The 26,888-nt window shown below is 37.5% G+C and overlaps 1 protein-coding gene across 3 annotated transcripts; it reads right to left on the bottom strand.

The window, feature by feature from the left end:
- Positions 1-4,010: 4,010 nt before the first annotated feature.
- Positions 4,011-26,772, bottom strand: YIPF4 (Yip1 domain family member 4). 3 transcript variants are annotated; one of them, XR_004959704.1, is made up of 7 exons: positions 26,460-26,597; positions 15,030-15,183; positions 13,059-13,230; positions 10,909-10,986; positions 9,261-9,374; positions 4,852-5,120; positions 4,482-4,730 (listed from the first exon to the last, which is right to left on the bottom strand). XR_004959704.1 is itself a non-coding variant. In XM_036263164.1 (6 exons), exons 1-6 carry the CDS (start codon positions 26,536-26,538, stop codon positions 4,983-4,985), a joined length of 735 nt encoding a protein of 244 aa, XP_036119057.1. In that variant the 5' UTR covers positions 26,539-26,772; the 3' UTR covers positions 4,011-4,982. The 3 variants fall into 3 exon arrangements, 2 of the variants coding, with proteins under 2 accessions (XP_036119057.1, XP_036119059.1); XM_036263164.1 differs by having other exon boundaries at positions 4,011-5,120; positions 26,460-26,772; XM_036263166.1 differs by lacking the exons at positions 4,482-4,730; positions 4,852-5,120 and adding an exon at positions 6,767-6,908 and having other exon boundaries at positions 26,460-26,595.
- Between the last annotated feature and the right edge of the window lie 116 nt (positions 26,773-26,888).

Below are 26,888 nucleotides of genomic sequence, written 5' to 3'. Positions count from 1 at the left end.
TAAAAGGCTATTTTTTTACTTTCCACTTAAAGATCATATGCTTTTAAATTTTTTTCCAAGTTAAAAAACAATTCAGGATACATTAGACACTTAAGTCCTGGGACTTGGGTAATCTAAAGAATATGTCACTTACCTTCATGTTCTTTACTCTCACCTTCTTATAAATTCACATCACCTAGGTTTCTCAGATGTTCTTATAGTAACAGCAAACACACATACACTCCTTATTGTGTGTCAGACACATTCTAAGCTCTTTTGCATATGTTTAAATGTTTAAAATCTTTCACGTTATTGATATACAAAAAACTGCATATATCTAATGTATACAATTTGACAAGTTTACATATATTCATACACCTGTGAAACCACCACATTGAAGGTATTCTTTGGCAAAAAGACCACAGGAGTGATGCTTCAGGAGGCATATAATATTGATTTTTCCCACTAGTGATATATATATTTTTAAATCCTCACCCAAGGACATTTTCCCATTTATCATCAGATAGAGTGGGAGGGAGGGAGGAAGAGGGATGGGGAGGGGGACATCAATGTGAGAAAGACACATGGACAAGTTGCCTCCTGCATTACAACCAAGGTACGTGCCCTTGATCGGAATCGTACCCAAGACTCACTGGTCAGCAGGCTGTTGCTCTAATCGCTGAGCAAAACTGACCAGGGCAGAGATGCTATTTTTGACATTGATTAAGGTAGTATTGGCCAGGTTTCACCACTGTCAAGTTCTTAATTTACCCTACGTACTTAATAGGTATCTTGTTATTGTTATTCCTCAAACTTTCATCCACTAGTTTTAACATCCATAATTATTACTATGGTTGCCAAATGATTTTCTAATTCCATCACTTCTTCCACACGGCTTTATACTTTAAAAATGTTCTCTCTTGCCCAGCCAGTGTGGCTCAGTTGGCTGAGCGTGATCCAGTGCACCAGAAGGTTGCCAGTTCAATTCCTGATCAGGGCACATGCCTAGGTGTGGGCTCAATCTCCAGTAGGGGGCATGTAGGAGGCAGCCAATCAATGTTTCTCATCCATATTTCAATGTCTCTCTCCCTCCCTCTCTGAAATCAGTAAACACACACACACACACACACACACACACACACACACACACACACGTTCTCTCTTGCTCTGCCTGGTGTGGCTCACTGGTTAGAGCATCGTCCTGGTTGTGCAGGCGGAAGGTTTGATTCCCAGTCAAGGTCACATACCTGGGTTGCAGGTTCATCTCCAGCCCCGTATGAGGGTACATGCAGGAGGGAGCCAATTGCTGTGTCTCTCTCACATGGATGTTTGCTTCTCTACCTCCCTCCCTCCCACTCTATCTAAAAAAATCAATGAAAAAATATCCTCGGGTGAAGTTTAAGAAAAAAAGTGGCAGCCCTGGCCAGTTTGGCTCAGTAGTTGGAGCGTCGGCCTGCAGACCAGAGAGTCCTGGGTTCAGCTCCCACTAGGGACACATACAAAAAAAAAAAAGTGGCAGCAGATTCTCAAACACACAAACTACTGCCAGGAAATTATACAAATGAGGAAAAGAGCACTTATAATTCAGTTTCTGAAGGGAAATTAAAATGTAGTACAAGGTAAGATGTAATACAAGGATTCAATTAAAGAACCCAACTATGAAAGAGGATAGTAAATCACCATTATTTTGTTTATGTGACTAAAATATCAGAATTGCTGAGGGTGATTTTTAGCTCTGTTAAGACTTACTTCAGACTGCCATGCCATGCAATCAGAAAGAATTGTATTAACACAAGCCTAAATCCCTAATAGATCATTTTTAACACTCAGACACCCTATGGCTCTCATTGATGTGTGTTGTTCTCCTTTGTTGCAAAGAACAAAATAATAAATGCAACTTGTTCAACTACCAAAAAAAGAGAACTGTATGGAAGTAAGATATTTTAACAAACTTATCACACACAAAAAGAAACAAACAAATAAAAGGCAAAACAAATGTCACAATTCCCTAAAGTCTAAAACTAAATATGCCTTAATAAAAATGTAAAAGGTAGCCCTGGCTCAGCGGTTAGAGTGTCGGCCCGTGGACTGGAGAGTCCCAGGTTTGGTTCCCCCTAAGGACATGTACCTTGGTTGCAGTTTGTCCCCAGCCCCAGTTGGGGTTGTGTGGGTGGCAGCCAGTCAATGTTTCTCTCTCTCTCTCCCTCTCTTCTTCCCACTCTATCTGAAGATGAATGCAAAAAAAAAAAGTCCTCTGGTAAAGATAAAAAAAAAATGTAAAAGGTAAATAACAATCATTTAAAAATATTCAATTAGTTTTGTTGAATATAAAAAATAGTCTATTTTTATTAGTTTGTAGAAGCATTATTTTATTCAATGTTTTATTACATCAAAATTTAAAAGAAACTAACTAAATTTTAAACAATATTTAAACACAAATATTAACCTCATTTTAAGTCAATGCAAATTTTCACTAATTTAGAACTCTATATTAGCATATTAACATTTGGAAAATTTTTGGAAAGACACAGTATTATATATAAAACTGTCTTGTAAGACCTTACAAATAAGAAATGGTTTATAAAACTTCACAGATCTTCCTAAACTGTTTTTAGTACAATGAAAAGTATGTAGAGACTTTGATTTTTAATTAAAAATTCAGTTATTTTACAATCAATTTGGAATAGAAGTAAATGTTTCAATTATTCTGAGGATTAACATTCATCAGGATTACTATAGCTGATAACATTTAAAACACACACACACACACACACACACACACACACACACATACATACAAACTAGAAGAGACTATCTGGCTAGTTCTGTTCTAGAAATACTAATGACTAATGAACTAACAGTTAGGTTGGAAATCATGAATTAAAATCAATATGACTTAGAAAATAGTATTATATAAAAATCCAAGGAGAAGACGTTGTTATGTTCAGCTTACCATTATCATTCGTAGCAGCACTGTACCTTGTACACATTCACAAATCATGTTTTCAAACTGGCAATGTGTTCTAATTGCTTTGCTCGTTAGCACATTAAGATGTTGGCTGAGCTTGAAACAGTATAAATTGTATTTATATATACTCTAAACAGGGCAATTTCCAAGATTAAATGCTGTTATTCTTAAATACCTTTTTAGAACACAAATACCCCATTTTATTACATCATTATGAATAAACATGATAGCTTAAACATATTAAACCTTTTTTTTTTATATAGTTGGTCCTAAAGTGCCTTGACTTATTGCTTAGTAAAATTCTTTCCCCTAGTATAGACCCTCAAGCTTTGGGGAAAAGATTCCAGGGTCAACAATACAAACATCAAATATAATAATCCACTGTAACAAAGTATTGACCCTCAGGAACTCCTTCAGTATGACAAATATTTACTTGACAGTTACTGCTTCTATAGCTATAGATCCCGCCACACTTCATTCATATTATTTTAGGTTCTAGAAGTTCCATCCCTCTGGTGCTTCCAATCTGTTTTCTTAAACATGTTGAAAAAAATCAGCATATGAAATTTTCCAAATTATTCTGGTTCAAAGGTAGGTTCACACTTTTCCTGCAGTCTAAAGTAAGTTTTTTCCTTCTTTTTTGGTGGGGGAGAGGGTAAAAGGAAGAGAGATGGGCTTGATATCTTGCTAATTTATAGGCTAGCTATAGAGTTGCTAGATATTTCCTGATGGATAAAATTGCTGAAGGAATACATATCAAAGTGGACATGTTATCATATTGAGGACAGCAGTTAACTCTTCCAGCTCAGAACAGAAAAAATAATACAGTAACTCACTAATAGTTATTAGTCATTCGTTATTTTATGAACTTAAATACTTTATCTATTTTACAAAGTAATATTAATTAAAGGTACATATAGAGTCTATGAAATTATTTGCAACAAGAATTTCACTAGTTAAAATTTCTCACTATTTCCCTTAGCAAATATTGTACATTTGTTAGAATACCTGATACTTGTTAAAATATCAAGTAATACAGGACAAGGTGTTATAAAGTGAAACACACAGCTGGGAAGCATTTTATTTTTTTCTACTTCATGTAACATTGTTCAGGACCACAAGATTCTAAAGGTGTCTTCTGAGCAACTTTTATGACTTAGAAATACCACTTAAAAATATTTGCTGATGCTATAAATATTACTGCTTTTCTACATATTGACAATTTTATTGGATGTCATATCCCTTATATGTTTTGCTCCTTTGGTCAGAAAGATAAACAGAAACTTTTAATATTTAGATATTTAAAAATGGTTTGTAAAAGCACCCAAACAAATCAAATCTACATCAACAAATGTTAAAATTAGTTTTAGTTGTTCTTGTTAAGAATTCTTAACAAGAACATACTGAAGCATGTTTGAGAATTTTTAAATTATATAAATTTTAAAAAACAAATTAAAATTTATAAATAAAAAGATTAATGGTCAAATTAAAGAAAGTTTAAGCCTTAGGTTTAAAATATCTTAATTTTTCAGCTACTCAGAAATATATTTTGTGAATAAGAATTACTTCATAAATATATATGTATAAATATAAATATATATCTACATGATCTGCAATGCAGGAGAAACCCTTTAAGGAAAAAAATTGCACTTTTAGATTATCAGGATATTGTCATATTTACCCTTTAAGTGAAGTATAATTACCATTCCAGGTGCTTTTGGCACAGATTTTTAGGAGAATGTCAACACAATCTTAAAACCACAATGCTTTCATATTTTATTTACTGGAATATGAAGAATAAAACAGAATTTAGAATTCTGACCAAAAAAAAAAAAAAAAAAAATCCAGAGAACTATAATTGCTTAATTAAATACAAAAAGATAACGGTTTAAAAAAACAAACACCTTAAACCTGTCTTTCCATCTGGAACATGTAAAATTTTATCAGCAACAGGTATTCTTCAATCCCTTCGGCAAGAGTTCCCAGCCTTCACACAAATGTAACATTGTCTTTTTCTACTCATATATGATTTAGATCACACTCCAGTATATAAAGACAAAAAATAAATGTATAATAAAAAGATTGGATAAATCAGGAGAGGCTTTTTGGTCTTGAATTCTTCACCCACTAATAATGAAGCAGCACTGTAGGCAGCCCAAAACACACCAAACAGCTTTAAAACACAAATAAAAAAGACAAAGGGCAGCATATTAGCAAGTCAATTAACATTTTGCATATTACAGAGTAAAATTAATATTTATAATATTGTTTAAAACAACCCTGACAACCAATTGTGGTAAAAGTAAAACTTATTGAGAATTATTAAAACTTACTAAGAATGTTAGTCTTTGCTCTGCTCCTTGACTTTTGCAAATGAGGTATTTTGTTATCAAACTAATTAAAAGAATCACCCAGGGTGCCTATTAAAAAGTAAATCCTGAGTCTCACTCTAGTTCTGATGAATCAGACTTTCTAAGAAATGGTCTAGTTATTAATCCTTTTAACAAGTATCCCTGGTGATTTAAGGTAAGTTAACTTCTGGAAAAACTAGGCCAAATTTCTGAAAGAAATCTGATTGCTGAAAGAAAAGTAATTGACTCTTACATAGAAGAAATTTTTTCCTTTACTTTAAGAGAAAAAAAAAAAACAGATTAAATAAAAATGTTACACAATGTTTATTAAGTATCCCAGCATTTCCTCAGGAATAGATGGAAGTATTGGGTAAAATAAAAAGGAGAAAAAAACATAACATTTTGGTCAAGACTTTAATAAAATATATTCTGTGGTTTTCTGAATGTACACATACCTAATCTTAAATTATTTCCACTGGAAATTTATGTAGTATTTATTGCCATAGTTACTAAAGCCATTTTACAAAATAAAACTAAAGAAATAACTTCAACAATAGAAATCAGGAAGTATGATAGAAAGACTTGACACCAGACCAGGGTTTCTCAACCTTGTACTACTGACATTTTTGGACTGGATAATTATTGTGGGAAGCTGTTCTATGCATTGTTGGATGTTTAGCAGTATCCCTACCCTCTACCTACTTTATTATATACCAGTAAAACCCCCAAATAATTTGTGACACCCAAAAATGTCTCAAAACATTGCCAAATGTCCTTTGGGCCAGGGGGCCAGGGAATGGCCCTCAGTTGAGAACCACTGGTACAAAGGTAAAAAGTAACTAAATATTAGCAGACTAATTGAAAATGTGTTTGAGATAGTCCAAATTTCCACTGTGCTTTCTAAACTTCAAAAACAAAAACACATACTCACATAAATATTTTAAGCCTACAAAAAAATACATAAAAGAAAACTCATAATCAAACTGTCCCGGTGAAGGGCATGTACCTGGGCTGCAGGTTCTATCCCTGGCCCAGGCCGGGGTGGATGCAGGAGGCAACCAATTGATGTCTCTCTTACATCAATGTTTCTCTCTCTCCCCCCTCCCTTCCTCCCTTTCACTCTCTTTATAAACCAATGGAAAAAATATCCTTAGATGAAGATTAACAACAACAACAAAACTGCACTTGTATGTTGTTTCATTTTTGTTGTAAATAAATGGTTAACGTTTGGTAAGAGTTATAGAGATTAAATTTTTAAAAAATTAGTGGTTGTAGATTAAACTCTACTCTAATTCTAGACTTACATCATGGAAGTTCTGCAGCATATTCCTCAATAACACTATGGCTGAAACAAGTAACATGTACAATAGCTCACTACACACAGAATATTGATCAGAAAACAAATTTGACAAAGAAAAATGTGAAGTTTAAAAACAATTTTATCCTAAAATTTTAATGATATAAGTAAGATTTCCCATTTTATAATAATACATTTGTATGTTGCATACAGAATAGCAAGGACCAATTTTCAGTTGAACTTGATGACTAAAAATGACCAGATGACACAGTTTTAGCAATTCTGGGTGTAGTTTCAGCAGTCTTCAAACAGGCTTTAACCCAAGTTTTAAAAAAAAAAACAAAAAAAACACAAGAAGTGATTCTGAATGATTCAGTAAAGTGGTATGTTCACTAAAGTTAGATAATTAAATGCCAGCATGCATCTAGCTCCTACACTATATGACTTTTTTTTTTCTTTACTGATTTTAGAGGGAGAGGAAGAGAGGGAAACATCAACAAGAGAGAACATGAAATGGCTGTCTCCTGCATGCCCCAACCAGGTATTGGTCCCACAACTTGGGCACATGCCCTGACTGGGAATCGAACTGGTGACCTCTTGGTACATCGGTTGATGCTCAACCAATGAGCCATACTGGCCAGTCTATACTACAAGACATTTAAACGAAGTACTAATATGTCAATTTAAAATATTTTAGGATTAGAATGTAGAGGAGCCCTGGCCAGTTTGGCTCAGTGGTTAGAGCGTCGGCCTGCGGTCCTGAGAGACCCGGGTTCGGTTCCCGCTAAGGGCGCATACCTCGGTTGCAGTTTGTCCACAGTCCTGGTCAGTTGTGCGGGTGGCAGCCACACAATGTGTTCCTTTCACATCGATGTTTCTCTCTCTCCCTCCCACTCTACCTGACAAAAAAATGGAAAAATGTCCTCTGGTGAGGATAAAAAAAAAAAAAAAGAATGTAGAGGAAAGAAAGATCTCCTTGGTCTCAAAAGTGTTCAAACATAAAAAGATGTTCTCAAATCTGATAGGTGTGGCTCAGTGGTTGTGCATCGACCAATACACCAAGAGGTCGCCAGTTCAATCCCCAGTCAAGACACATGCCCAAGTTGTGTGCCCAATCCCTAGTGGGGAGCATGCAGGAGGTGGCCAGTTGATGTTCTCTCTCATCGATGTTTCTATCTCTCTTCCTGTCTCTCCAAAATCAGTAAGGGAAAAAAAATTTCTTTTTAACTCAAAATACTCTTTTATAACATTTGTAATAATAACAGGTACCATTTGTGTGCCAAATGTGTGTCAAGCACCATCCCAGGCATTATATATACTTTAAAATCTTCATAACAAATCCTAAACAGCAGTTGTTAACATTCCCATTTTGCAGAGGAGAGTAAGAAGTATCTCCCTAAAGCAGACAGCAAATTAGTGGCAGAACCAGGATTTGAAATCAAAACTGACTGGTTCAAAATCCACCTTCTACTTAATACCTAATGCTTATATATGGTCAGCATTAGCCTGCAGTTATCCAATGCTAAATGAAATAATTTCTTTTATACTGGAATGAGTAATAAACTTTAAATAAAACCAAATGTTATAAAAATTTGGTTTAAGTAGGTACACCACTTAAAAACAAATACCTTAACGTGGAGGCTACATAATGGCAGTTCTGAAAGTAGTGGTCTTAAAAAGTTCTATTTTCCATAAAGAAAAAAAATTACATTCACTGTGTAATATACATATATGTGCTAAAGCAGTCATTTATTTCCCAAAGTTGTTCAAAATTAATAAATGCCAAATTTTAAGCTGTATTACTACTGATTATTAATACTTAATATTATCAGTAAATATTTAAAATGGGTATATTGACTTGGCCAGTTTTCTCAGTGGTTAGAGCATCAACCCATGGACCGAAGGGCCATGGATTAGATTCTAGTCAAAGGCATGTACCTGGTTTGCAGGTTCAACCTCTGGCCCCAGGTCATGTGGGAGACAACCAATCGATGTCTCTCTCTCACATTAATGTGTCTCTCTCACATCGATGTTCCTGGTTGGGTTGTGCAGGTGGCAGCCACTCGATGTGTCCCCTCCATTCTATATCAAATCAATGGAAAAATATATATATACTCAGTTGAGGATTGACCAAAAAATAAAACTAAAAATAATAAAATGAGTATATATGTTAATGTAATTTTAACACAGCCTAATGTCCTTGCCTCTGCAATATAGAAAAAAAAAAACTTATTAGAACCATGTCTATCATATTTGATAAGGAGGCTACTATTCAAATAGGAGTAAGTTATTAAATAAATGTTCAGTGGACTTTTAAATAAATATTTCCCACAAAATTTAAGTCAGATGAACTAGTATTATAAGCATAGAGAAAAAAATTCAACATCAAAAACAATTCTGTGTATAATATCCTGAGGCTTGATTTACTCTCTGTTCTTCATTGCCCTGTAGATATACATTATAATTTCTGATAATTAAGAAGGGAAAGTAAAAGAAATACCATTTGTAAAATCAGTAAGATCATTGTTCCAAAATACTATTGTGTGATAAATTCTTAGCCATAGATTATAATATTCTTATAAATTATAATATTCTTAGCCACAGAACTATTATACTTTTGCTACTGGAAAATAGTAAATTATTTTTCATAATACATACTACTTACTTTTATAAGTGTAGACACCACTTCAAATGATCCAACCACCAAAAGTAGAGGGGCTATTACAATGAGAGGAAGTAATGAATATCCTATAACTCCAAGAACTTGGCCATATGCAACCTGTAAATTTTTAAATAAATGTCATAGAAATCAAGATACTCATTTAAATCACTATTGAACATTATACATCCTTTGTTATACTTACATAAATGTGAGAATTAAGAAGAGATCATGACATATTACACCCATTATATTTTAAATTATCATATACTGTGTTACGTTTTTTCCTGTGCATACATACTACGATAAAGTTTAATTTGTAAATAAGAGTGAGAGATTAAGAACAATAACAATAAAATAGAACAATTATTAACAATACTGTACTGTAATAAAAGTTATATGGCCCTGGACGGTTTGGCTCAGTGGTTAGAGCGTCGGCCTGTGGTCCAGAGAGACCCAGGTTCGGTTCCCACTAAGGGCATGTACCTCAGTTGCAGTTTGTCCCCGACCCTGGTTGGGTTGTGCAGGTGGCAGCCACTCGATGTGTCCCTTTCATGTCGATGTTTCTCTCTCTCTCTCATCCTCTCTCTCCCTCCCACTCTATCTGAACAAAAAACAAAAAAATGTCCTCGGGTGAGGATAAAAAAAAAAAAGTTATATGAATGTGGTCTCTCTCTCTCTGATACCTGAATCTGATACCCTAGTACCCTACTAAGTAACTAACAGGCTGGTGAATACAGCATGAATACTAAAAAAAAGGGATGAATCCACTCCTTGCATGGGATGGCATGAGATTTCACCATGCTACTCAGAATGGCAAATAATTTAAAACTTATAAATTATTTCTAGAATTTTCCATTTAATATTTTTGGATGGCGGTTGCTCACAAGTAACTGAAACCACAGAAAGCAAAAGCAAAAATAAGAGGAAACTACAGGTCCTGGCAAGTGTGGCTCACTAACTTTTTTGTTTTGCAGTTATTTCTCTTTAAAATGTATTATTTATGTTCCATTGAATCTTTTTTTTTAAATAAATAAATATATATAAAATTTTATTTTAATTTATAACATGGTAAATATTGATAAATATAACCCACATAAAGAAATCTCTTTGGGCCCTGGTTGGTTTGGCTCAGCAGTTAGAGCGTCAGCCTGCAGACCAGAGACCTGGGTTCGGTTCCCACTAAGGGCATGTACCTCAGATGCAGTTTGTCCCCGGCCCCAGTTGGAGTCATTTGGATGCCAACCACTCGGTATGTCTCTCTCACATTGATGTTTCTCTCTCTCTCTCTCTCTCTCTCTCTCTCTCCCTCCCTCCCTCCCGCTCTATCTGAAGATAAATGCAAAAATGTCCTTGGGTGAGGATAAAAAAAAATGTTTGAGAATTGCTCTAGCAGAGAATAAATTGTATGCTTCCCTAAAAAGCTGTCAATTACTTATGAGTGGAATGGGATCTTTTCTTTCACTTCATTTCTTATAACATTATTGAGTATGTACAATACCAATATGTTGATTCTCTTAAAGGAAGTACCATAATTTAAAGCAATTTTAGGACAAGAAACATTATGATAAATATAGCCACTGATGGTATCTGCAATATCAAAAATAAAGCTTACCATAAAAAACAAAGGCTATTTTCAAAATTAACCACTTACTTCTCCACCAAGAACTCTGGCCAGTAAGAAAATTGTTAGTGAACCAAATATCCAAATAGTTATAATCCATGATACCACCTAAAGGGAAAAAGTTCATGCAATTAATATATTTGTACCAAATAAGCCGGTAAGTTCCTAGGAACTCAATTCTCTACCATATAAGATACTTTGGTATACTCAATTTCAGGTCATAGAAAGTTTGTTTGGGTTCCAAGGTATCTTTCCAAAACTTAAGAATACAACGTGGTCATTTTACATCCAACTAGAAAATTTAGCAACGATCAATTGCCTAAGGAAACCTCAGTATTTCAAGAACTATGATAAAAGAACAAAGGGTTTACTACCAACCCCTTGGTTTACCCAACCTGCAAGGAAAATTCATCCCTGAAACATGCTACCAAACTTCTCAGGAGGTCTTTAAAGTTTATATTAATTATACATTAAACCAAGTAATAGAATAAAAGACATTTCAGATGATTTTAACTCCTGAGACATAGAATAATAATGATACATGCATATATTTCCAACTTCTTTCTACTCGAAGAGTCTAGAAATAATGATACCTCAGAAGCTAAACAAGCATACTTATTGCTCAGGTTCTGGTTTCCAAGTATCATTCTATAATAAAAGGAATGCTTAGAGAAATGCTTCCAGGGCTGAGGCAGGTAAAATAAAAGATAAGCCCAGAACCCTTGTAAAGTCAGAAGGAAGGAAAGTGCTCAAGAAAAGAATGGGAATATGTTGAAAGGGCACAAAAGCTAATCTGAAGGAGCTCCCAGTGACTAAAGCTGAAACTATCTCAAGATGAGGGACTGATTCGTGATTGTTGTTTTGATGACAACGTCCCGGAATAAAAGGTAAAAACATGATTATGAGTTATGTGTTTTGTTTTTGTTTTGTTTTTTTTTCATCCTCACCCGAGGACATTTTTTGATATTTTGTTCAGATAGAGTGAGAGGGAGAGAGAGAGAGAGAAACATCGACGTGAAAGCGACACATCGAGTGGTTGCCACCCACACGACCCAACCAGGGCCGGGGACAAACTGCAACCAAGGTACGTGCCTTTAGTGGGAACCGAACCCGGGTCTCTCCGGACCGCAGGCCAACGCTCTAACCGCTGAGCCAAACCGGCCAGGGCAAGAGTTATGTGTTTTGAACTCTTCATCCCTTGGGGAAATCAGTAAGAGCACAGGCAGCCCTTTTGGTCACTTCTTGTCCGAAGGGGTTAGTTCCATCCATTTACCCCAGTCGCTAAACAAATATTAATCTTTTCTATGTAAATAATGATGTGGAAAAGTTTGGAAAGCATTACTCTAAGGTACTGTCCACATATTTAATTAAGAAGAGTTCTAAGCCCCGGCTGGTGTGGCCCAGTGGTTGAGCATCGACCCATGCACAAGAGGTCACCAGTTTGATTCCTGGTGAGGGCACATGCCCAGGTTGTGGTCCAAATCCCCAGTGGGGGGCATGCAGGAGGCAGCCAATCAATGTTCTCTCTCATCGATGTTTGTTTCTCTCCCTCTCCTTTCCACTCTCTCTAAAATAAAAAATAAAAAAAAGAATAGTTCTAAGGTCCTGGTTGGTTTGGCTGCTCAGCGGTTAGAGCGTTGACCCTCAGACCAGTCGGGGGTTTGATTCCAATCAAGGGCACATACATTGGTTGCAGTTTAGTCACTGACCCTGGTCAGGGTCATGTGGGAGGCAACCAATATATGTTTCTCCCCACCCCACTCTATCTGAAGGTAAATGGAAAAATATCCTCAAGTGAGGATTTAAAACTAAGTTTCAGCTGGTGTGGCTCAGTGGAATGATTGTCATCCCTTGGACTGAAAAGTCCTGGTTCGATTCCCAGGCCGATTCCAGTCAGGGCACTTGACCAGGTTATGGGCTTGATCCCCAGTAGGGGGCGCGCATGAGGCAGCCAATCAATGTCTCTCTCACATTGATGTTTCTATCTCTCTCCCTTCTTCTCTCTCTAAAAAATTCAATAAAAAAACATTAAAAAAAAGAATAGTTCTAGGGATGAACAATGACAAATAATGGTAAAGCATTTCCCAAATATAATGGAGTATTATTGCTAATTATTTGGCTATCTTTAATTTTAAAACTCTTAAAATATTTAGAATTTATATAAAGTAAGATATACTTACCCTAAACTGTCCATATAATGATATCATGGAAAAGAAAAGAACAACAGCAAGAGGACCCCAAAAGTCAGGATTGTCTCTCACCACTTGTCTATTAAAACCAAGTGATGGCATTGGCATCAAAACACATCGGATTTTGTAGTAAATATCCTTTAGATCGATATCCAATTCTTCCCTATAATTGTAAAATAAAAATTCTTAAAAGGCACAGGACACTTGTGAATACTAAGGCAGTTGAAGAACTTAAATTTAAATATAACGGTATAGTCTCTATAGGTCAACATTTGCATTTGAAGTATCACTGATTTCAAGGTGTACATTTTCAACATTTCAACATCTCTAAAGGTAGGCTGAATCTCACAATCACTTACAATTGCTGTCTTACAATTGCTGTCAGCCTGAAGAGAAGCCCAGTGCTTCCAAGATCTGCCTTTTCTTTTGCCAGTCTCCTGAAGGCACTACCAATTTGGGACTTTAAATGACCCCCCTGCTATCTTTCTGTATGTTGGGTTATTTCTCATTTATTCTTACACCAAGGAGATAGCCCTTTGATGTCCTAGCTTTATACTGTCTTAAGCACTTCTTTCTTACTGATAAATGTAAAATAACTGTACCTTAAATCCATAGCATCTAGATTTGATGAAATATGATATATTAACACAGAAATAAGATATTTTAGCACTTCATCTACTAATAATAATTACAGAGAAAATTTGGTAATGCCTCAAAATTTTACAAAGCTATAGGTTTCTTTTTAAAATTGTTAAATTCTTTAGTTTTTTTTCCAAGTGATAACATACACTTAAAAAAAAAAAAAAAAAAGTCTTTCTATAGTCCTCAGTGGTAGCTTTAGAATTTCTATATGGGAGAGATTTGGAAGTAATAATCTTTTTGGAAGTCTTAAATTATCTTAAACTAAATTTCCACAACAAGCAACCAAGTGTTCTGCTTTTTTAGAGTGCATGTTTACTTGAAATAACTATAGACCCAGGTAAACCCGAACAGTATGAAGAATGTGTGTGTAAAGGAGAGAAGATTGACTCTTAATTTTTGCATTTAAAAAATTTTTATATTTATTTTTTTAATCCTCACTTGAGGATATGTTTTTATTGATTTGAGAGAGAGAGAAACATCAATGTAAGAGAACCCCGATTGCCCTGGCTGGTTTGCTTCAGCAGTTACAGTGTTGGCCCGTGGACCAGAGTTTCAGGTTCAATTCCGGTCAAGGCTGCGTACCTTAGTTGCAGTTCATCCCCGGCCCTAATTGGGTCCTGCAGAAGGCAACCAGTCAATGTGTCTCTCCCACATTGATGTTTCTCTCTCTCTCTTTCTCGCTCTCCCTCCCACTCTATCTGATGATACATAGAAAAATATCCTCGGGTGAGGATTAAAAAAAATTTTTTTTTTAAGAGAACTACTGATTGGCTGCCTCCCATACCCACCCTAAACTAGGTATGTGGATCAAACCCAAAACCTAGGTATGTGCCCTGACTGGGAATTGAACCTGCAACCTTTAATTTTTGCCATTTAATAGGTTAAAAATAGCCCTGGCCGGTTTGGCTCAGCGGTTAGAGCGTCGGCCTGCGGTCCTGAGAGACCCGGGTTCGGTTCCCGCTAAGGGCGCGTACCTCGGTTGCAGTTTGTCCCCGGCCCTGGTCGGTTGTGCGGGTGGCAGCCACTCGATGTGTTCCTTTCACATCGATGTTTCTCTCTCTCTCTCTGTTCCTCTCTCCCCCTCCCACTCTACCTGAACAAAAATGGAAAAATGTCCTCGGGTGAGGATTAAAAAAATAATAATAATAGGTTAAAAATATTCTCTTCATTATTTCAGTTTTCTAATCACTAGTAAAACTGAAAATAGCTAAAACTTTTGACAGAAAAGGTTCAGATCTTCCATATTTATCTTTAAAAACAATGAAAGAATATAATCGCACAGATTAACTCTAAAGTAGAAAAATACATATATTTACATACAAGAGTGGCTTGTTATCTTCAGGATCATCATCTTCAACTTCCAAAAGCCAGCCATATCCTCTTTGTCTCAGAAATGTAGTAGCTGTAGATTCTTTGATAAAATCTCCACCAAGGTTCAATTTGACATCTGGGGCTGATATTGAACCACTGAGCTCTTAGGAGAAAAAAGGAGAAAACTATAAATCAAGGTAAAATGTGTAAATCATAACTAATATAAGCATAAACTAAGATGATTATCATTTGAAGACCTGCTATTGCATACAATCTTTATATTTTAAAATTGCAGATATCTAAATACCATATTTTATTTGACAATAAGAAAATAAAAGATGAGAGAGATGAAGACATATGAAAGGTCTCAGAGTTAATTAGCTAGACTGGTACCAGAATCCAGACTTAAAACAGCCCTGGCCAGTTTGGCTCAGCAGTTAGAGCGTCGGCCTGCAGACCAGAGAGTCCTGGGTTTGGTTCCCCCTAAGGGTATGTACCTCAGTTGTGGTTTGTCCCTCCCTGGCCCTGGTTGGGGTCGTGTGGGTGGCAAGCACTGGATGTGTCTCTCACATCGATGTTTCTCTCTCTCTCTCTCTTCCTCCCTCTCTCCCTCCTCCATTGGAAGATGAATGCAAAAATGTCCTCCCATGAGGATTAAATAAATAAATAAATAAAACAATAAGTTAATTTTTTTTCAATGCTTATGTTTTATTAGTTTATTTATTTATTTAATAGGTTTTTATTGATTTTAGAGAAAAAAGGAAGGGAGAAGAAAGAGAAAGAAATGTCAATGAAAGAGAAACATCAGTATTGACTGACTGCCTCCTGCATGCCCCATGCTGAGGATTGAGCCTGAAACCTGGGCATTTGCCCTGACCAGGAATCAAACCAGCAACCTCTTGGTGCATGAGTCAACACTCAGCTACTGAGCCTCACTAGCTGGCCTATTTATTTTTTAAATTAAATTTATTGAGGTGACATTGGTTAATAAAATTATATAGGTTTCAAGTCTACAATTCTATGATACATCAATTGTATATTATTACATTGTGTGCCACCACCTAAAGTCAAATATTCTTCTGTCATCATATGTTTGGTCCACTTTAACCTTTATTATCCCCCAAACCCTCTTTCCTCTGTTAACTACCATACTGTTGTCTGTGTCTATGAATTTTTCTTGGTTTTTCTTAGTTGTTCATTTGTTGCTTTCAGAATAACTTTATATTTTAAATGGAAGATATATACAAAATATATTACAGGATATCATTATTCATTATTATGTACATTATGTGCCTCAGAACAAAGTGACTAAATAATAATTATTATTTTTTTTATCCTCACCCGAGGACATTTTCCCATTTTTTGTTCAGATAGAGTGGGAGGGGGACAGAGAGAGAGAGAAACATTGACATGAAAGGGACACATTGAGTGGTTGCCACCCGCACGACCCAACCAGGGCCGGGGACAAACTGCAACCAAGGTAAATGCCCTTACCAAGAACCGAACCCAGGTCTCTCTGGACTGCAGGCCGAAGCTCTAACTGCTGAGCCAAACCGGCCAGGGCACTAAATAATTTTTTTTTAAAGGCATTATATATGTATATAAATACAGTGATACCTCGGTTCTCGAACGCCTCGGTTTTCGACCAAATCGGTATTCGACCAGGAGATTCGAGAAACTTTTGTCTCGGAATCCGAACAAATATTTGGAACTCGAACTTCCGAGATGAGCCAAGTTGAGACGAATGGCGTTCATTCGGCCCAGCGCGCCTTGCTTGCATCATCAGTGTGAGTGCAGAGAGAGAGTCACGCTTTGTGGAGAGAGTCACGCTTTACACTGAATTTAACCCTTAGACATACTGTACACTTTTATTTCTTGTTGAGACTTATGTTTTTCTACATATTATATACAAATTAGGCCAGTAAATAGGCATTTTCTGGGGCCTGGAACGAATTAATCCAGTTTCCATTATTTCCTATTGGGTTTCATTGCTTCGGTTCTCAAACAATTCGGTTCTCGACCGTCCTCCTGGAATGAATTATGTTCGAGAACCGAGGTATCACTGTATACCATTAGACATAACTTATTGGCTAAAGGAAAATTATAGATACTTCTCTCTACTTTTATAAATGTATTTATTCATACATTCTTTCATTTAAATCACCAAATATCTACACTAAGTGCTTCATATGTTAATGATTAGTTCTGTATAAATCTGACTAGTAAGAGTTCAGCTAACTCTTTTCTTTATGTAATTATGTCATTCATCTTTAGTTTTGGCAAAGAAAAGGTTTTTTTAGGTCAGATCTAAAAACAGGTAAAGAAATTCACATTACAAAATAAATTCCATTCATAGTCTTCATGGTGGCTGGTTAGGAAAAAAAAAAGAGTAAAGGACTTGTTTGAGGTCATACAGGAGTTAAGAAGAAAAAACACATCTATGGGACCAGACAGTATGCACTAGTAAACAATCATCAATGTTGTTAACTAGACGCCACATGACTGGAGTGGTACTTTAGAAATAATTTTGGCAACAACAAACCAAAACATTCTTAACACAGACATGTCTTTTCTGGTGAAAAAAAAAAAACAGCTGAATTTTAATCTATATTTTAGATTAGCTTTTGAGAATAGCCATTAGAATTTTGGATAAAACTTCAATCAATGAGTGGATCAACTATGAATCACATCTTGGTCTGGTTGTGACAATTCCTAAAATTAATTGTACTAACATGCAGCTAAGTACTGACTGAGCTACTAATTAATATAGCAAATCATTAATGTCCACTGGTCTCCAGTTTCCTATTCAAAGTTCCTTTCCAGGTTTAATATTATATGATACTAAAAATGTTTTAAAAGGGTGTTAACTCAGCTAGAGATAAAATGCAAGTACTTTTGAATTCACTATCCTTCCCTACTTAAAAGTTTAAAAACAGTCCCTGTAGATGCCATCATAGAATCTTGTTAAATTAAAAAACATTCTGTCAAAATTACTTTCTGCTTTTTGTTTTAACCTCAGTTGAAAAGGAGTTAAAATTTAACTAAAATTCCATTTCTACTAGGTAAAAGGAATGCTTTTCTTGATTTAATAAAAGGAAGATTTAGATCAGGAAGTTGTTAGTACAGCAGTGACATTAAAGGTTCTGGAATTATGAGGCAGGAAAGGACCTTAACCACTGTTTCCTGGCCTGTAGAGGGATTACACTTAAAGTTCTTAATCTAAACCAAGAAAGGATACATAAATTATAGTGCTAAGGAATGCTGTGATAAAGAACTGCATATGCCCAGAGACATTAATGTAGGGAATAGATTGACAAATCTCAGAAGGATGGGGGTGGGAGGGCAGGAAGAGATAAACCAAAGAACTTATATGCATATATCCATAACCAATGGACACAGACAGCAATACTTTGAAGGGGAGATGGTGTCAATGGGGGAAAAAGGAGGGACATCTGTAACATAAATGAATAAATAAATAAGAATTGCACATGTTTAACAGTTTGTCATAGCATGAATGCCAGAACCTCAAAAAAGGCACCTTCAGCTTACGATTTTATAGTATTTTCCATTCCATGCAAAGTGGGCAGATATCATGGATACATACAAAGGAAAGCCTGCAATAGCAATTTGACACATCCCCCAGCACCCTCAAGACACAATCAATGTGAGAACAAAAAACCAAAAGAAAAGTCCTCAAATTGGCAGTTAGCCTAACATGTTAGCAAACTAAAACAAGAATAATGTCAAAAAACAAGGAAAAAGATTCCAAATCACTCCAGGAGCACAATTGTCTAAATAGAACCAGAATCTGAACCAGCTAGTTTGGTTCTTAACTCTAGGATAGGTATTCAGAATTTAAAAACACTAATTTTAAATTTATTCGTTCTTACTACAGTATGTAAAATATTCTTGTCATTTTCTAAGTAAGAAAAATGAAAAATTAATGATAAATATGTGGATTTAAGAGGAAACAACCTTTGGGGGGAAAATCTATTACAAAAGGAAATCTTAAAAATGTTTTCGCTGCAGCCTGGCCGGTGTAGCTCAGGGGTTAAGCGTCGACTCATGCACCAAGAGGTTGCCAGTTTGATTCCCTATCAGGCCACATGCCCAGGTTGTGAGCCACATCCCCAGTGGGGGCATGCAGGAGACAGCCAATTGATGTTCTCTCTCATCGATGTTTCTCTCTCTCCCTCTCCCTTCCTCTCTAAAAAAAAAAGAAGAAAGAAAAATAAATTTAAAAAAAGTGTTTACACTGTAGTTTAGGCTCAGAGTGAGAAAGATTATCAGTAAGTTTCAAGTTTTATTGAAAACCACCTGGGAACACTGCAGAACAAAATTTAACAGTAATATTGTCTCCCTTTCAATTCAAATATATGAATGGGTAAGGGATCCTTTCTCTGAATTTTCTGTTCAGCCTGAGAACTTGATTTTGAATGATAAAAAAGAATTCAGTCAAGTGTAGTATGATAGTATATTCAGGATAAGATTTACTGATCTGCCCCCAGATAAATTCTAGATTTCTGTGAAAGAGAAGTACCCTGCAATAAATAATGAACATTTTGTTGGCATTTGCCAACTTCTTATATATGTGAAGAAGCTTTTTCTTTCCTTTTTGCATTTTTATCTTCAGATATAGTGGGAGGGAGAGAGAGAGAAACATCAATGTGAAAGAGACATATCAACTGGCTGCAACCCACACGACCCCAACCTGGGCAGGGGACAAACTGCAACCGAGGTACATGCCCTTAGTGGGAACCGAACACGGGACTCTCTGGTCCGCAGGCCAACGCTCTAACCGCCGAGCAAAACCGGCCAGGGCAGGAAGCTTTTTCTTATTTAATATGTAATAAGAACAAAGACAAAAATCATCTCGTTTCGTTTGAAAATAAAATCCATGTGTGCTTAAATCCAAACCAGAACTGAGCATTTGTGCAGCAAAACAAAAGAAGCACATTCCTTCACGGTGAAGGAATAAATTCCACTGCTCCATTTTAGTTATAAAAACATTTTAATGCACATATAAGCCAATGAAAGATAATTAATTTTATAATTGCTAGACATACAGTACATTGGAGGTTGCTTGATCATAGTATTTATTGTATTTTCAATTTTTTTTTTAATTAAAAGGGAGAGGGAAGGAGAGAGAGACAGAAACATCAATGAGAGAGAACATCAATTGGCTGCCTCCTGCATGCCCCACACTGGGGATTGGGCCTGTAACCTGGGCATGTGCCCAGACCAGGAATCAAATCGGTGACCTCTTGGTGCATGGATCAATAACCACTGAGCCACTCTGGCAGGGCATAAATATTTAAAGCCTTGTATAAAATTGTATCTTAGGTTATAGTTTTATTCATATTGTTTTGGTTTATGGTTTTAGTTGCCTTACTATTCAATAATGTCAGTAAATTTTCATAATGTACATGAGGTTAAAAATCAATTAAACCTCCTGAACCTACCTTTGGAAAAATTAAATCCCATTTTAGTAAAAACCAGTTATTTAAGAGAAATTTCTTTTATTTGCATTATAAGTGTTTTAACTTATTTTGAAATACTTATAGATTCATAGAAGTTACATGCACAGAGAGGATACATGTAGCCTTCACCTAGTTTCTCCCAAGGGACCATCTTATGTAACTATCAAAACTAGGACAATGCACTGGCCAGGGTTGCTCAATGGTTAGCACGTCAGCCCGGGGACCAAATGGTCTCAGGTTCAATTCCCAGTCAAGGGCACGTACCTGGGTTTCAGGTTTGATCCCAGCCCTGGTTGAGGAGGCAACCTATTGATGTGTCTCTCTTGAATCAATGTTTCTCTCTTTCTCTTCCCTCCCTTCCATTCTCTTTAAAATTCAATGGAAAAAAATATCCTCAGGTGGAGACTAAAAAAAAAAAACTATTACACTGACTTACCCTCATATTTTACCAGTTTTACATGCATACTTATTCTGTATACATAGTTTTATGCAATTTTATCACATTTATAGATTTGTGTAATGCAAAAAAAATATTAATTTTTTTTAATGGTAAATCTTGCTTAGCTACCTTTTTCTCCCCTAAGAAAGGCTGGCTAAAAAGTCATTTTCAATTTTCAAGTACAGAAGAAAAGCTATTCCTACACCCATTAAATACATATTATACTAGCATATTGTATAGATTTTTTAAAATTTTTTATCCTCGCCGGAGGACATTTTTGCATTCATCTTCAGATACAGTGTGAGCGAGAGAGGGAGGAAGAGAAACATCAACATGAGAGAGACACATCGAGTGGTTGCCACCCACACGATTCCAACAGGGGCCAGGGACAAACTGCAACCCAGGTACATGCCCTTAGCAGGAACCAAACCCAGGCCTCTCTGTTCCGCAGGCTGTCGCTCTAACCACTGAGCAAAACCGGCCAGGGCGATTTTTTTCTTTTTAATCCTCACCCAAGGATACTCTTCCATTTATCTTCAGATAGAGTGAGAGGGAGGGAAAGAGAGAGAAATATCAACGTGAGAGGGACATATCGACTGGTTGCTTGCCGCAAGACCCCAACCAGGGCCAGGGACGAAATGCCCTGGACCGGAATCAAGCCCATGACTCATTCAGTCCACGGGCCAACACTCTAACCACTGAGTCAAACAGGTCAGGGCGGAGATATTTTTTCATAATAACTACATGGATATAATTTTTTTTAATCGAGTAGGGGATTTTTTAAAAAGGGAAAACTAAAGATTCATCTACCTATACTACTAACTTGTATTAGAGGTGATATCCTTCCTGGAGAGGGGGAAACTCATAAAGAGTAGGCTAGATGTTTGGTCACCTTAACAAATAAAATACTTATAATTTACTCAAAAGAACACTGACAATAATTATTGGATTATTATGTCTACAACTTACTGATCACAATAATGAACTGTGAGTTGTAGATACCATCATTTTTATACAGGAATGTCTTAAGTCTGTTCAGGCTGCTATAATGAAATAACATAGACTAGATAACTTATATCCAATAGAAAAATATTTCTCACAGTTCTGGAGGCTGGAAGTCCAAGATCAGGGTACCAGTTCTAGTAGCACAACACCTTTATCTAAATCAAGAAGTATCATGTAGTCATTCATTCATCAAACATTTACTTACTTCCTGCTATGTGCCAGGATCTGTTTTAGGCACTGAGTATGCTTCTGGGAGTCAAGTACAGCTTCTAATCCCAAAGAGCTCATGGTCTAAATCAACACTGTTTTTGGTCTGTGTAGATTGAGTAGTGTAAGATACAGGAACTGCCTCCACCAATTATTTTACTTGCATAGTTCTTAAGTGCATACTCTTCCACCTTTTTAATCTGAAAAACTCCTCTACTTATCCTTCAAAATATACCTCATTTGTCCCTGAAGACTTCCTGGACCCCTTCCTGCAGAACTATTTCCTCCATTCAACCATACTTTTATGGCATTTATTATATACAATAAAATTTTTAAATCTCTTATTAGACCATTTCTTGTAGTCAAGGACTCCCTCACAATACTGTCCCTTGCAGATGAAGGTAACTCCCTGCATCCTACAAAATGTTATCCTTCAAAGTTTGGTAAAATATCCTCTCCATCACCCTGGCCAGTTTGCTCAGAGATTAGAGCATCAGCCTGTGTACCTAAGGGTCATGGATTCAATTCCCAGTGAAGGGCACATACCTGGGTTGCAGGTTTGATCCCTAGCTCTGGTCAGGGTTGTGCAGGAGGCAATCAATCAATACGTCTCTCTCAGATTGATATTTCTCTCTCTCTCTCTCTCTCTAATTCCTTCCCCCCTCCCTTCCTCTCTTTCTAAAATCAATAAAGAGAAAAATAAAAACCACCTCCATCAAATTGTCCCTGATCTTCCAGCTGAAATAAAATTCCTCCTTTCCTGATCGTTTATAACATTATAAATCAGCGTTTCTCAAGCTTAATGTGTGCATGAATCACCAAAGGATCTTGGTAAAATGCAGATTATAGATATGGCAGATTCTGCATAACTAAGCATCCAAGTAAAGCCAATGCTGATTGTCTGTGAACATAAATCCGGCAAAGAATTACTATGTCTGATACAAAATAAATCCAAAAGATTGCCCTAAAGACATCTATACTAGACTTTATATATAATGGTATCATTACATTCTTTCATTTATACACATTTCATTACTGCTTTGTGATGTAATTTTATACCATATACTTGAATATTGTCTGGATTTCATTATTCATTTATTGGCTTACTCACACATAACTCATGTTCTTTCAACTGTACTTATGGACCCTGCTTTTATACACATTAATTTAAATAATTCTCACACTATTCTTATGAGTGGTATACTTTTCAATTTATAGGTGACAAAATAGACACTTATAGAAGCAGTGTAATTTGCCCAATATCCCATAGCTACTCTAAGAGTCAGGACTTTAACTAAAGTCTTATGGCTCTAAATCAAATAATTTTTTAGTTATACCATCCAAAATGTGCTAAGTTTTGTAGTCCCAAGTATCAATATCACATGAAAAAAGAAAGCAGAGCCCTGGCCGGTTTGGCTCAGCGGTTAGAGTGTTGGCCTGCAGTCCAGAGACTCGGGTTCGGTTCCCACTAAGGGCATGTACCTTGGATGTACCTTGGTTGCAGTTTGTCCCCAGCCCTGGTTGGGTCGTGTGGGCGGCAACCACTCGATGTATCCCTTTCACATCGATGTCTCTCTCTCTCTCTCCTTCCCACTCTATCTAAACAAAAAACCGAAAAAATGTCCTTGGGTGAGGATAAAAAAAAATTTTTTTTTAAATAATAAAACAAAAGAAAGAAAGCAGAAGTCATTTATTCCTGTAACAAACAATTATTTTGTGATGTTTATAGTCTGGGTTCTGTGGTAGGTGCTGGGATACAGAAAAGATTAGAATCCGGCCAGTGTGGTTCAGTGGCTGAGCGTCGACCCATGCACCAAGAGGTCGCCAGTTTGATTCCCAGTCAGGACACATGCCCAGGTTGTGGGCCAAATCCCCAGTGGGGGGCATGCAGGATGCAGCCAGTCGATGTTCTCTCTAACCGATGTTTCTATCTCTCTCTCACTCTCACTTTCTTTCTCTCTAAAATCAATAAAGGAAAAAATGTTTTAAAGATTACAGAAGTTTCTGTTTCTGAGGGACAGTTAAGCAAGGTTTCACCAAGGAATGAGCATTTGAGTTCAGTCTTAAGTTTCAACTTGGAGTAAGGAGGAGAAAGGCATTTAAGCATAAGGACTGGGATATGCATAGATATGAAGATGAAAAATCAAGGCAGATTTTTGGACAAAGGATATGTGTGGTCAAATAGTAAAGATAGGGCCCTGGCCAGTTTGGCTCAGCGGTTAGAGTGTCGGCCTGCGGTCCGGAGAGACCCCGGGTTCTGTTCCCGCTAAGGGCACGTACTTCAGTTACAGTTTATCCCCGGCCCTGGTTGGTCGTGCGGGTGGCAGCCACTCGATGTGTCCCTTCACGTCGATGTTTCTCACTCTCTCTCCCCTCCTCTCTCTCCCTCCCACTCTATCTGTACAAAAAATGGAAAAATATCCTCGGGTGAGGATAAAAAAAAAAAAATAGTAAAGATAGGTATTATTAAGAAAGAGAGATGTGTTGCCCTGGCCGGTTTGGCTCAGCGGTTAGAGCATCGGCCTGCGGTCCGGAGAGACCAGGGTTTGGTTCTTGGTAAGGGCATGTACCTCGGTTGCAGTTTGTCCCCGGCCCTGGTTAGTTGTGCGGGTGGTGACCACTCAATGTGTCCCTTTCACGTCGATGTTTCTCTCTCTCTCTGTTCCTCTCTCTCCCTCCCACTCTACCTGAACAAAGAATGGAAGAATGTCCTCGGGTGAGGATGATTAAAAAAAAAAAGAAAGAGAGATGTGGACAGAAGAAAGGTACACACTGAAAATGTATTTATGAGCCAAAAGTATTCATAGTTAGATGCCCTAGCTGGTTTGGCTCAGCAGTTAGAACTTTGGCCTTCATATCAAAGGGTCCCAGGTTCAATTCCTGATGAAGGGCAAATACCTGGGTTGCAGGTTCCATCCCAGGTCCTGGTTGGGCACATGCGGGAGGCAACCAATCCATGTGTCTCTGTCACGTGTTTCTCCTCTCTCCCCTTCCCTTCCACTCTATCTAAAAATACAATGAAAAAATATCCTTGGGTTAGGATTAATATATATATTAATTTATATATATTTTGGGTTGCTATATTTCACCAAATATAGAGGGAGTAGGGGGACTGGTGAAAAAGGTGAACGGATGAAAAAGTACAAATTGGTAGTTACAAAATAGTCACGGGGATGTAAAGACCAGCATAGGAAACACAGTCAATAATATTGTAATAACTATGTATGGTGTCAAATGAACACTGGAATATCAGGTGGAGGGGGGAACATTGTAAAGTATACTGTATAACTACTATGTGTACATCTGAAACCAATACAAAATAATACTAACTGTAAAGTGTAATAGAAAAAAAAGAGAAATGTATCAGCTACGTTTTCTATGAAAGATAAAAATTTTATTTTACATTTTAAATTATACGCAACACTACAGTACTATTTTTTAAACAATACCAATCAAAAAGCAAAATGGGGGGTGGTGGGAAACCAGCTATACTAACTGATGCACTATGAAATCGGATTTCTGAGGAAATACAACGTTCTTCTCTAGACTGAAATTTCTATAGCTAAGTATAATTTATTTTTTTCATATTAGGCATTAAGTTTTATCACTGGGAAATCACTGGTGCACTAAGTGTAATAAAACTAAAATTTGAAAATGACTAGCAGAAAAAGATTCCAATTTCAAAAAGTCTGGTAAGGAACAGAGAAAAGGAGGAAAACAAAATTTCCCGTCCTGCGGAAAAACCTCTCAGCACAACGGCTTCGCCACAACAGTTCTGACCAAGGAAATCTGCAACGCTGGTGCCGACTCGTCGCGGGCTTACAAGAAGCTGCAAACATACCCGGGACTTCTCTGAATATTAGGTCAACCACTAAAAAACAGGAGGAATTCCATGTATTTGCAGCGCCGAATCCAAACCCAGCAAAAGTTACCGAGTGATAAATAAGAGGAACACGGCTCTCCTTCGTTCTCATCTTTGGCACCTACCCTGGCCAATCTAACTAACCATCGCTGTTCTGAGTAATAAGTCATTTCACAGAAACTCTTCGGGTTCCGTGGATCCACTGGAGGTGGGCAAGTCCCCCAGAAAGACCTGCCTAGACGGAGTGGGGAGGCCGGGGCTGACCGAGACACTTGGAAAGCTCCCACACCCTCCTCGGCCACTCGGGCCTCTCCGACCGCCCCGCAGGCGCAGTCAGCTTCCGGCCCGTCCCCACCCGGCCACGACCGCCTCGGCACCAGAAAGCCCCCGCCGCGCAGGGCCCGGCATCCTCCGAAGCGAGGGGCCCCTCGGGGGCTAAGTCTCACCTTCCGCGTCTGCTGAGGAGACAAAGGTGAAGTCCCCGTTCGTGGGGGAATACGCCGGGGGCGGGCCCGGCGGCTGCATCTCGCGGCCGCTCGGAGCCGGCGGCAGTGGAGGAGGCTGTGGCTGGGCCCAGGCCCCAAGGCAGCTGCGGCGCCGACTCGCACGCGCGCCCTACGGTTTGGCCCGCGAGCCGCGCGTTGCAGGTTGGAAGTGAGGCCCGCGACCAGCGCTGCGGGCGGCAGGGCTGCCCACCAAAGTCTCTTCGGTGGCGACCGCCCAACCACCACGACGCCGGCGCTCTGACAGGACCATAACAGTGACAGGGCTGCTGGGATTGGCTCTTTGTAATGTGCTCTCCCATTGGCTACCGGAGGAAGGTTCTGATTGGGTCGCCCTGTTGTTGATCCCGGAAGTTTACCAAGGACCGGAAG

The sequence above is a fragment of the Molossus molossus genome, unplaced genomic scaffold (genome assembly GCF_014108415.1).
Source record: "Molossus molossus isolate mMolMol1 unplaced genomic scaffold, mMolMol1.p scaffold_m16_p_15, whole genome shotgun sequence".
Lineage (NCBI taxonomy): Eukaryota > Metazoa > Chordata > Mammalia > Chiroptera > Molossidae > Molossus > Molossus molossus.
Note: the sequence above shows the minus strand (reverse complement) of the source record. Positions and strands in the feature narration are given on the sequence as shown.

Bases quoted from the DNA above. Each gene is read 5' to 3' on its own strand.
- YIPF4 (XM_036263164.1), bottom strand. From the start codon at position 26,538: ATGCAGCCGCCGGGCCCGCCCCCGGCGTATTCCCCCACGAACGGGGAC. The intron at 13,231-15,029 runs GTATGTAAATAT...TTACAATTATAG, and splicing joins GAAGATAACAAGCCACTCTT to GGAAGAATTGGATATCGATC. The intron at 10,987-13,058 runs GTAAGTATATCT...TTTTCCCTTTAG, and splicing joins CATTATATGGACAGTTTAGG to GTGGTATCATGGATTATAAC.